Raw genomic sequence first — 12500 nt, 5'->3', positions numbered from 1 at the left:
AATGGGGTCTAACACTTTTTCACACCACTGTATATACTCTATATAGTCTGGCTGAATGAAACAGGTTCTGAATAAAAATGTTAAAAACATCATGATCGATTAATATTCACACCAATATTCATTCATTCATTTTCTACCGCTTTATCCGAACTTCTCGGGTCACGGGGAGCCTGTGCCTATCTCAGGCGTCATCGGGCATCAAGGCAGGATACACCCTGGACGGAGTGCCAACCCATCGCAGGGCACACACACACGCACACACACACACACACACACACACACACACACACACACACACACTCTCATTCACTCACGCATTCACACACTATGGACAATTTTCCAGAGATGCCAATTAACCTACCATGCATGTCTTTGGACTGGGGGAGGAAACCGGAGTACCCGGAGGAAACCCCCGAGGCACGGGGAGAACATGCAAACTCCGCACACACAAGGCGGAGGCGGGAATTGAACCCCGACCCTGGAGGTGTGAGGCGAACGTGCTACCCACTAAGCCACCGTGCCCCCCCACACCAATATTAACCCTTTTATTTATTGAATAATTCTGAAGACATCTAAATGATTTATTCATTCATTTATTGTCTACCACTTATCTAACTTCACTTATCTAACTTCACTTATCCGAACTACCTCGGGTCACGGGGAGCCTGTGCCTATCTTAGGCGTCATCGGGCATCGAGGCAGGATACACCCTGGACGGAGTGCCAACCCATCACAGGGCACACACACACTCTCATTCACTCACACACACTCACACAACGGACAATTTTCCAGAGATGCCAATCAACCTACCATGCATGTCTTTGGACCGGGGGAGGAAACCGGAGTACCCGGAGGAAACCCCCGAGGCACGGGGAGAACATGCAAACTCCACACACACAAGGTGGAGGCGGGAATCGACCCCCTGACCCCGGAGGTGTGAGGCGAACGTGCTAACCACTAAGCCATCCTGCACCCTCTAAATGATTTATTGAATTTTATTGGTGTAGTCCTGGTTAAATGAGAAAAAAAAATGATCCCCTAATAGTTTTGTTAAATTTGATAAACATCTTGGGATGAATCCCTTTCAGAAGCACCATGCACCGAATTCATGAGGTATATATTGTGAGATGGATATGAGTTCAGTAGTAGATACTTAACAAGACATAACTACCTCAAGTGAGTTTGAAAAGTATTAAATTACCTTTAATTTACATGTAATAACTCAGAATGATAAAGCAAAAACAACTATGTACAGTATGTGAACCTTAACCATTGTGTGCAGTTAAAGCAAGTTTGCTTCAAGGATCTCTCTATCCTTCCCTTAACTCTGACCAATCTCCACATTGTTGCTACTACAGAGCAATCACCTAACATGATGCTGCCACCACCATGCTTCACTGTACATTTGGTATTATGATAAGCAGGACCTAGATTTCAAAACAAAAACATGGTTCATCGAGTTCACTTTAATGGTTGAATGCTTGCACCTGAGAATCTTTTTCCTCATAGGTCTTTTACGTGCCTGCTATATGATTTTGCTCTGGTGTACTGTAGATCCTGTCAAGCTACTTTGCCGTGACTGGCTGATTGATAGGATATTTTAGCTTTCAATCTTTGCACGTCTTCTGAAGCCTGTTCATGTTCAACTCCCTGAACCACGTCCTTCTTTCCCATCGAGCTACTGGTTTTGGTCAGACGGCTGTAAGAAATTAGCTCTCTTGGCGATTCCAAACTTCTTCCATTTCACAATGATGCTTCTGGGAAAATTCACTGCTTAATTTATTCATTCATCTTCTACCGCTTATCCGAACTTCTCGGGTCACGGGGAGCCTGTGCCTATCTCAGGCGTCATCGGGCATCGAGGCAGGATACACCCTGGACGGAGTGCCAACCCATCACAGGGCACACACACACTCTCATTCACTCACACACACACACACACACTACGGACAATTTTCCAGAGATGCCAATCAACCTACCATGCATGTCTTTGGACCGGGGGAGGAAACCGACCGGAGTACCCGGAGGAAACCCCCGAGGCACGGGGAGAACATGCAAACTCCACACACACAAGGCGGAGGCGGGAATCGAACCCCCAACCACTAAGCCACCGTGCACCCCCACTGCTTAATTTAAATAATTTTATTTCTTTGGTCAGATCTATATCTTGACGCAGTTTGAACACAGAGATCTGAAGCTGCTTGGTCTTCATAGCTTTACATACACAGTGAGTCATGAGACATATCAGATAACTGATGGAAACAGGAAGCCCTTAAGCTCGATTTAAGTGTTTTAGTCTAAATACCTCTCTTTCACTTTCCACTCATGTACTCCTTCAGTGCCTGTGATCCTTCTTCTCTCTGGACTGCCTGATCCACCCTGACGTCCTACTCCTGGTTGGAGGATCACTTAGTGGATGCTCGCTGCTGCTGAGGATGGAGCACATGATGGAGCACATGGGATACTGTGGATGGTACCACATAGAAACCATAGAGATGGTTTTAGGACTACCATGAAGTTAAAAGAGTTAAAGTCATTTCCTGGCTACACAATTAGCACTTTTTTGAGAGGAATGATTAATAATCACACTCTCTGGTATGACCCAGATGAGGATGGGTTTCCTTTTGAGTCTTGTTCCTCTTTAATGTTTCTTCGTTATATCGACTCAGGGAGTTTTTCCACACCACCGTCAGCTTGAATACAATAGAGTTGCACAAATCTAAAATATTAAATCTTTTTTGCTTGTCGTATGCTTGTCATTATGGATTAGAGTGTGTACCTGGATGGCAAAAAAAGTCAATTTAATCAATTTTCAATTAAAGTTATAAGACACTAAAGTGCACAAAAAAAAAAAACCTGAGAATTTTCCAAACCTTTTACACATATCACACGGTATTATAATCATCGTCCAAGAATGACTCATGAGCTTGCATCTCCTGCTGTGGTTTTTAGTATTCATTGCCAGCTGTGTTATAAGAAGCCAATCAGCATTTCAGTGACCTAAATTTTTGCAAAGTGGGCGACGTGATGTCTGCTGCCAGAAGTGTGAGAGGAAAATTCAGACCTTAATGTGCACAAACCTGTCTAGATTTCTGTAGCAATTTCTCAAAGCAACAACGAGAGGGTCAGTAGCACAGACTTCTCTGAAATTTACCTTTGAAATGCAGCACATTTAATGCAAAATGAACTTACACTGACATTACCTTGATACGTGTCTTATTTGGAGAAACAGTAGTGAAACGCATGAGTCAGTTCCACTCAATGGAAAATGCTCAGAAGCTCATTTACGGAGTCAGAAATTTGACACTCTGCAAAAATCTTAAGACTAGCACCTGTGAGCTCGGCGAAACAGGGTGAAATTTTATTTTTATTAATTCCGACTTTCTCCACATTACTATCGAGACCAAATTCAACTTAAAAAGGAACCGCACACGTCTTTATGTTTTGCAGTGTGATCTTAGATCTAACGCAAAACGCTCAGATGCTTTCAGTTCAGTTCTAACATTCTTTGTCCAAGAGATTTTTGATAAACACAGTTTATAAGACACAAACATGATCTAATTTCCTTTTACAGTCACCATGGTGACAAATATAATTCAATCGTCCTGAAATGTCATCACTTCGAACTGTGAAACGCAGACAGTTACGTTGGATGGAACCTTTTGAACATCCAACCGATGTTCTGTAACATTTATTTTACACAGTCAAAGGGAACTATGTCAGGGGACTCAGGGCACTTGGACGGGGCACCGACCCATTACAGGGCACAATCACACACACTCACACACAATGGTTAATTTATTCATGTCTTTGGACTGGGGTACGAAACCGGAGAACTTGAAGGAAACCCCTAAAGCATAGAGAGAACATGCAAACTACACACACACACACACACACACACACACACACACACACACACACACACACACACACACACACACACACACACACACACACACACACACACACACACACACACACACAGGGAATCAAACCCCGACCCTGCAGTTTTAATCCACTTAAGTTAATAATTTTAACTATTAAGCTACCGTGCTCCCTGACGACTTAAAGTAAATATGAAGACACACTAGATCATTATTATATATCATATATACATTTTTTAGACATGTTTGGTGTTCTCTCTGGTGTTATCTCACATGGTTGTGGGTTCAAGCCCAATAATTTCCAGCATTACTATGCTGCTTCAGCAAGGCCCTTAACCCTCTCTGCTCCAGGGAGCTGCATCACTGCTGATCCTGTGAACGTCATTGTGCTCTTATGTGCTAATATAAAGGATTCTTTCTCTTTTTTTTTTTTTTTTTAGATTTTTTTTACCATAAAAATATTATTTGCTAATTTTTATATCTGTATAGACAACATATTAGAATGGTTTAGCAGGAATTATTGTATTCGACTTCAATACATTTAACTTTTGTGCTTTTATTACTTAAAGCTTGTTCATTCAAAAGACACAGACAAATGAATTATGCTTACATGCTTTATTATATTTAAAACAAACAAACAAACAAACAAACAAACAAATAAATAAATAAATAACATTATTACATTATTATATCTGGGATTAAAATGTTTTAGAAATTAAACTGAAATGTATTTCTCTAAAATATCCATTTCAGGTTATTTCTTTTGCATGACCCCGGACTGGAACATATTCAAGCGCCGATCTACGTCTAAAAGATTAAAGTGTGTCAAAGGGAAGGAAACACAACAGAAGAAATGCATGACATGTAAGAGTATATAAAGATGGGGAATTCACAAACCCTCATCTGTCACTGAATGGACCAGTTCTATGCTGAGGACGGACTACGATACTGACTGTTAATCTCAAGATGCACATCTCGGTGGTTAGTGCCAAGACTTATTTATTTCCTGTCATTTTTAACAGCGATTTAAAACACTGAGAATTTTACTGGCGTAATATGTGTTAACACATTATTTGTAGAACCGATAAATGCAGAGATGCTGAAACACTGACTGCAGGCATTGAAATAAGAAGAATAGTGATCTGACCTTTCCTTTTCTTTTCTTTCCTTTCCTTTCTTTTCTTTTCTTTTCCCTTCTTCTCTTTTCTTCTTTTCTCTTCTCTCCGCCAAGCTTTTCAAGGTCACATTGTTGTTGGCATTGGGAGTACTGTTCCTCGGAGCAGATCATTCTCCTGCAGGACGGAAAGAAGGAAAGAAGGAACGGAAAAGGGGTCCGACTAAGAAGGGCTCCCAAAGAAAGGCCAGGAAACTACAGCTAACTGTCGATTCTACAATAGAAAGCCAACTAGATACCTATCAAATATCTCCAAGTCGGTCAATATCACCGTGGACATATGAGTGAGTCTGATTAAACATGTACATGTACACATGGTGTAGTATACACACACACACACACACACACACACACACACACACACACACACACACACACACACACACACACACACACACACACACACACACACACACACACACAGTGAGAGGAACTAAGCATAATTGTTTTTGGTGTTTAAAATACTTCCAGAGCATTTATTCACTTCAGATGGAACGTCTTTTGCCTTTCGGCACATAGCTATTTATAAGCGTGAACTAACAAAAAGTTTTTTTGCGGTTGCAGCATCGAGATTTCTGCAGTAAGAAGTACATGGCAAACGACTTATTAACTTTTTCTTGTCGTATGATGACAATAATGAATTTAAGCTATTTTTTTTAGTCTTGTCTTGTTTTATTCACTCACTGCTAAATTTAAAAGTAAAGTATTTGTTTAGTATTATCATAATTATTTGCAAATAGTTTTTAAAAATAAAAAATAAAGCTAGAAATAAATAAAAATATCTACAAATAGATTTAATACTATCTAGTTTTCTGTGACCTTATAAGAAAAAAATACTATATAAATTTGACTATATTCAAGATATTTTAGCATTTGTGTTTTGCAGTTGTCACCATGCTACTGGTTTCCTTCATGCTGATGTGTAACGCTCCAGTACTGATGCTCCCACTATCATGCTTCATTGCTGGTGTTGTGTCCTTGGGATCATATTTAAAACCTTTTTTTTTCCACCATGAGTCTAGGTTTGATCTGAAGGGATTTTATTGTTCTGAAAGTGCATCTCTGTTCTTGTTTCTTAGCTTGTTGTTAGGAGTTTTGTGTAAAGTGTAGGAACCTGTAGGAACCCAGATGATTATCACGTCGTCCTTCCGCATCATTAGGCTTTGTGTGCATGTACTGAAATCGTGTGTGTCCTGCCTTCTCCCTGAACTTTCTGTTTACATATTATTGAACCAGCCAAACCACTTTTCTCTGGCTCTGTATCTCTTATTTTTGTTGTCACTATTAGAACTAGGAGAACTAGCCTCACCTTCACGCTGTGTGTGTGTGAGACACTAACATAAGGGAACACTGTTGCTATGAAAAGGTGTAGTTGGTCTACAGTAATATTTAGGTAGGTGGTTCTTGTCAAAGTAACATCCACATGAATAGAGGACACAGAGTTTTCTGTGATGCGTGATCTGTCTCCTGTATATCAGAGCCTGCATTCACTTTTCGCTAAAGTAGCTTATGCAAGTAATTTTCCCTAAAGTAGCTCCTCTGTTGGATCGTACAAGATGAGCTCCATGTGCATCAACAAACCTTGAGCCACCTTGTTCCTGTAGCTGCTTCACTGCTTGCTCTTCCTTGGAGCACTTTTGGTATTTATTACCCACTTCAAACCAGGAACACCACACAAGACCCGCTGTTTCTGAGAACCAAATCGTCTAGAAATCAGAATGTGGCTCTTGTTAACATTCATTCTTATTTTTACACTCGCTCATTATTCCAGTCTTCTAACACATCGACATCAACTGATCACCTGATGTCAAATATATCCCATCGCCTGAAAGGTGATGTTGAAGATGCACCTAGTTTTAATATTATTGCTGATCATTGTTTTATGTTCAAAGACATGTATTATTATTATTATTATTATTATTATTATTATTATTATTATTATTATTATTATTATTATTATCATTATTATTATTAGTGTTATCATAATAATAATAATGATAATAATGATAATAATGATTGTTATTATCATTATTATCATTATTATTATTATTGATATTAATATTATTAATCAATGGCATCAAAGACATCAGTGCATCCAGTTTTGTTACACAACATTTAGCTAATATTTCTTATTATTCGATTAATATAAATTATATTGTATATAAGATTTTAGATGCTTAAACAGCATTTTAAAATCTTTAAATTGTATAAATTGATGCACTGTTGTCCAGACAGTTATTTCTCTTTTTACAATTTTATAGCCCATAAAAAAGAAGCCCATGCTCTCCTCTCCTCCGACACTTTAATGAGAAGTGATGTCTTCTTTTATCGATCTCGCTCTCATTTTCATTCATTCATTCATTCATTCATTCATTCATTTTCTACCAAACACAGCCCACTTTTTTCCCCCTCCATCACTTTTTCGGCATGCTTTCTCCTCCACCATTTTATTCTTTCCTATTCTTTTGGCACATAATTTTACTTCTTTCTTAAAACAAACCCTTCAGCTAATAAAACTAAACCTGCCGACAGAAAAACTTTAACCAATTTGCATGTAGCTCATCTTTAATCTTATAATGATAGGAAACACTAGATAAATGTGACTGTACAGTATTATAGATGTTCTGAATTGCCAGATTGTCATTTTTGTAGTGTGTAGTTATTGTTCTTACTAAACAGTACCTTAAGCACAAAACATTGTGCAATAGAAAAGAAATGAAACTCTGTGGGTTTAAAGTGTAGAACGGAAGTGAACATGTTTGGGTGTCTCGCCTCCTCCCAGGGTCTCTTACGACGAATCTCGCATTCCGAGCCGCATCTTCGAGGCGAAGTGTGAGAAAACAGGCTGCTTGAACAAAGATGGGATTGAAGACGCTGGTCTGGAATCCAAACCCATCTTGTACCAATTCCTGGTGCTCAGAAGAGTAAAGGGCAAAAAGAAGGACTATTCCTTCAGGCTGGAGAAACACACCACCAGCGTGGGCTGCACGTGTGTTTTACCGAACGTCGTGTCTCACATGTAGTGCTGCTGTTCCTGTGTGTATATGACTGAAAAAAAAAAAGTTCATACATTTCCACGTCTCTTTCTACAAGTCACGGGTTGCTGTATTTGTGCTTTCTTTCTAGCTCATCAAACCATATAACATAAAAGGGCTTGAAATGAAGAGCATCGTTAAGTTGATTTTGTCATTCTTTTTTTTTCACCTGTTCTTTTTTTTTTTTTTTTTTTATAGTTTTAATTTAAGAATAAACGATCATCAAAAAGACAAAGCACAAGGTAGTGGTTTAGGAACGAGATGCTTTTACTGACCGTTATGTCAAATCATCTTCATGATAACTACAGAAAGAGCAAATGGAGTTTACTGAACAATTCACATCGACATTATTTTGTAAATTCGTCTAACGTCTAATGTATGTTAGCAGGTGGAATAATAACATAAAGAAAAAGATCCCGAGATACATTCACATCTAATGCTAGTTCTCTTATTGCCACTTCATTCAAATATAAGTACATTCTCTCTCTCTCTCTCTCTCTCTCTCTCTCTCTCTCTCTCTCTCTCTCTCTCTCTCTCTCTCTCTCTCTCTCTCTCTCTAATTACGTCACTGCTCTACATTCTTGACATGTTTATATCAGCTCTCTTCTTTGCTCTCTTCTCATTTCCTACCAAGTAATGTCTTTTAGCTCATAGCTTATACGTGCCTTTGATTTGTGCTTAAGTATTTATTACGAAATATCATTCTGAAGACGCTAACATTTCTCAACTTAACGATATTTGTTGTCATCAAATCTCTTTCATGAAAATGCATAATCATGAATATAATACTGCTTAGTAAACAAAAGCAATGTGAATAAACATCCTTTAAAAATTGGTTTTTATTGAGAAATCACTTGTGCCTCTATAAATAAACGATGAGCGAATAAACATGCATAGCTTGCGCTTTGCTAGGTGGAATACATTTAAGAAAACGTGTATAGATGTATAGACATATATGAAGTATACTGATCTTTAAGTCTGCATGATCTGTATGTCTGTATTATTTATGCATTATTTCTTGTTTCTTCTACATCATCACCTCGATATGTACAAAGGACTGATTTTGTGAAAGGTTGCTGATTTCTGCCACCTGAACCTAGAGCTAACTGTGCACTGTTGTCCGAAGAGTTATTACATATCACAATATACACCTTATGAAAAGAGAAACAAACAAACAAACAAACAAACAAACAAACAAACCAAACTTTGTTGTTTTAAATTGCCATTAGCAATGTCCTCTACTCGTCTCCGTTACATTAATGAGAAGTGATGCCTTCTTTTATTGATCTCTCTCTCATCCTATATATATTTTTTTTATCCATCCCACAGTCCACTTTTTCCTCCAGCACTTTATCGGCATGCTTCCTCCTTCAGCTCTTTATTCTTCCTCACCTCTTCTGCGTGCTTGTCCTAAAAGAGTGAAAAATAGTCCTCGTTAGAACAATTAAGGTACGAAACAAGCCTCGATATGTTCCACATATTCAAGAAAAAGAGGATTTCTAGATTAAAGAACAGCTACTTTATGTAACTATATTATTGATTACATTACATTATATATTGTGTGCCAATGGATGAATAAAAGATGATTTAGAATTACATTCGTTCAATTTGAAGTGAAAAGTAGGAGATGCTAAAAAGCTCTCTGCCAGTGGTTTAATCATTCTGTATCATTTATACTTGAATAGACGATTAAATCCAGAGCTATATATGAGTCCTGATTGTACAAACAAAACAAAACACTTCTATTTCACCCCCTGTAAACCTGCAATGTTTTAGAGTCTACAACCTGAACTAATCCAGGTTTAATTAATTTTTTTTAAAAAAATAAGCAGGGTCGAAATGTTTCTGCAAAATTCTAATCATCTAAAAACAAACAAACAAACAAATAAATAAATAAAAAAGAAAAAAAAAAGAAAATGGGTATATGTATCTGCAGTGTATATTAAAAGTGAAATTGTTCCCTACATGACAGACACACTTTGTGCACTGACATTAGATTAATTCAATAGATTTACTATAAAAAGCAAGATCACTACGTTTGAGTTTTTTTGTTTGTTTTTTAAACTAAGCCAATCTGGCACTCATTAGCTGCCTGGTTTGCTCCCTCCATCTGTTCACAGAGCGAGGATGAGGCAAGAAAATCCAGCTCCAATGGGTTATATTTCTTGTTGCATTTCCTATTTTGACCACTAGGTGTGATAATAACTCTATTGATACTAGGTGGGGTTGTGAGGAAGCTGCCTTGTCAAATAAAAACTAAAATTCATTATAAGTTTGATTTTGTTAAATTTGTATTATTACATTATTTAAATGAGTATTTCAATGTCATTTTAATTGTACGGAGTTGTGAACAGTATAAAAGATGAGTCTCTTTCTCATCTAGCCCAGGTGTGTCACCACCTGAACCAACAGATCCAACCTTTAACAGTCCAGAGCTCTATCTGAACCATCACTGATCTTGAGTCTAATCATTTTCTGATATCACTTTCTTTCACAGAAAGTGTCTTCTCTCATCCTGATGTGCTGTTATATTAATTATTTAAACATCCATCCATACCAGGTCTATACCAGGGGACTCTGGGCACAATGTAGTAAACACCATATACGGGTTGCCAACGCATCCCAGGGCACAACCACACACCGACCCACTATGGAAAATGTATTGATGGTAAACAGCCTACAGCCTTTGGACTGGGGAAGAAGAATATGTGAAGAAATGTGCTATGTAATTCTAAATTACACCCAAAAAAAACTAGGACAGAACTATAAATAGCCAGACACCACACAGTGTGTTATATGGTGAATATGGACAACAACAACTGTCTTCATTTCAGAATACCTTTTCCTGAAGCCTCTCTAGCATGGCGGCCAGCAAGGCCTCGCGGTTCTCTTTGTTGGTCTCCATCTTTTGTTCCAGCTTCTCCTTTGCATTCTTGATGAAGTTGTTGTTCTCCTCAAATGCCTTCTGGATCACCTCCCTCTCATGCTCTCTCTTCTCAGCCAGATGCTTTAGCAACTCTGCCTCCTGGAACTGAGGGAAGGCTTATGTGTGTTAGTATGTTGTTGTCTGGAGATTGTTCTGAGTGAAGTGAGAAAAAGGCAGTGTGTGTGTGTGTGTGTGTGTGTGTGTGTGTGTGTGTGTGTTTCGAACCTTTCGTCTCTCTTCAGCAGCCACCAGCTTCTTCTGGATCTCCTCCAGTGACGGGTCTTTGCGGTGCGGCATAGAGGCGTTCAGCTCAGGCACGCCATCGAATGAAGGTGGCTTCAGGATCACTTCAAACGCCTGTCCTGACGCACGCTTGTTCAGCTCGATCACTTCCACGTCCTTGATCTCACACCAGTTCAGGTCCACTGCATCTATCAGAGAATATTTCAGATCTCCTTTATTAAGATTACGAAAGAGTTACTCTGTCTAGCACTTAACTAATTATTACTCATTTATAATGACAGTGAAATGCTAAGATGTTTGTGCTAAACACACGAGTAGCATGTTAGCTAAGAGGTAGCTGGTAGCTAAGAGCTAACATGCTACACTGGAGGTATACGCTGTGTTTTACCTTCAGCTTTATAGGTCTGCTTCTCTGTAATGTCCGACTTGATGCAAGAGCAGAACAGTGACACTAGAGGGAGCTCCTTCAGTTTGTCTCGATATGCTGAAAGGGGAAGAGTCAAATGAAAAATCTTTAGGCCATGTGGAGCAAAACTAATGAATTTGACAATGGCGATTATCTAACATACCTGCCAGGGTCATGCTGTTCATTTTCTTTCTTCACGTACAAGGAGGCTTAATCTGTTCTTTCCACTGAGAAAGAAAGAAAAAGAGAGAGAGAGAGAGAGAGAGAGAGAGAGAGTACAGTGTGTTCATCTGACTAATTGTATAAGCAAAAATATTTCATCCTAATTAATGCTAGTGTTCAGTGTTTAGCACTTTTCTCAGTCTTTCATTTCAAGACATCTGTCAACACACTGGATCAATAAATCAATGAACCAATGAATCGGTGAATCAGTGAATCAGTGAATCAATCAATCAATCGATTTTGAGGGAAAGGCGTGAATTCAGATGAGAAACACACGGCTGCGGTGTCTACACCGACCCACCGACACAAACACACGTGCACTGAAGTACACAAGTACACAAGTACACAAATACAGGTCAGTGATATATGTATAATCTGTGTTTAATTTCAGAGTCACATAAACTTGTGACCTTTAGATCATGCGGAAAAAAAGCCTCATGTATTGTACCTGCCTCAAGTGATGACACATACCTCTGAAAGTGGGAGACCACACACACACTAACCTTGTAAAACAACCTCCACCCCACCCCAACCCCACACACACACACGGAACGCTGATCAATATCCACTTCCTGCAGACGTGGCTGTTTATTTACTGCTTGTCAGTAGA

At 38.8% G+C, this 12500-nt stretch overlaps 2 protein-coding genes across 2 annotated transcripts in view; one reads left to right on the top strand and one right to left on the bottom strand.

Moving 5' to 3' along the window:
* Positions 1 to 4680: 4680 nt before the first annotated feature.
* Positions 4681 to 8649, top strand: il17a/f3 (interleukin 17a/f3). The gene is made up of 3 exons (XM_027163335.2): positions 4681 to 4865; positions 5116 to 5342; positions 7841 to 8649. Exons 1-3 carry the CDS (start codon positions 4851 to 4853, stop codon positions 8079 to 8081), a joined length of 483 nt encoding a protein of 160 aa, XP_027019136.2. The 5' UTR covers positions 4681 to 4850; the 3' UTR covers positions 8082 to 8649.
* Positions 8577 to 12500, bottom strand: part of stmn4 (stathmin-like 4) — a 4773-nt gene continuing 849 nt past the window's right edge. Inside the window, exons 2-6 of the mRNA XM_027163334.2 lie at positions 11832 to 11895; positions 11651 to 11746; positions 11245 to 11450; positions 10933 to 11124; positions 8577 to 9503 (exon numbers count right to left, since the gene is read on the bottom strand). Coding sequence (XP_027019135.1) covers positions 9444 to 9503; positions 10933 to 11124; positions 11245 to 11450; positions 11651 to 11746; positions 11832 to 11853 — 576 coding nt within the window. The 5' untranslated portion in view covers positions 11854 to 11895 and the 3' untranslated portion in view covers positions 8577 to 9443. The remainder of the gene's footprint in view (positions 9504 to 10932; positions 11125 to 11244; positions 11451 to 11650; positions 11747 to 11831; positions 11896 to 12500) is intronic.

Source organism: Tachysurus fulvidraco, chromosome 16, assembly GCF_022655615.1.
Source record: "Tachysurus fulvidraco isolate hzauxx_2018 chromosome 16, HZAU_PFXX_2.0, whole genome shotgun sequence".
NCBI classification, from domain to species: domain Eukaryota; kingdom Metazoa; phylum Chordata; class Actinopteri; order Siluriformes; family Bagridae; genus Tachysurus; species Tachysurus fulvidraco.
This window is presented reverse-complemented; position numbering and strand designations above follow the sequence as displayed.

What these genes read in the sequence shown, in the direction of transcription:
- il17a/f3 (XM_027163335.2), top strand. An exon ending in ATATCACCGTGGACATATGA is followed by an intron (nt 5,343 to 7,840) that starts GTGAGTCTGATT and finishes GCCTCCTCCCAG; the next exon opens with GGTCTCTTACGACGAATCTC.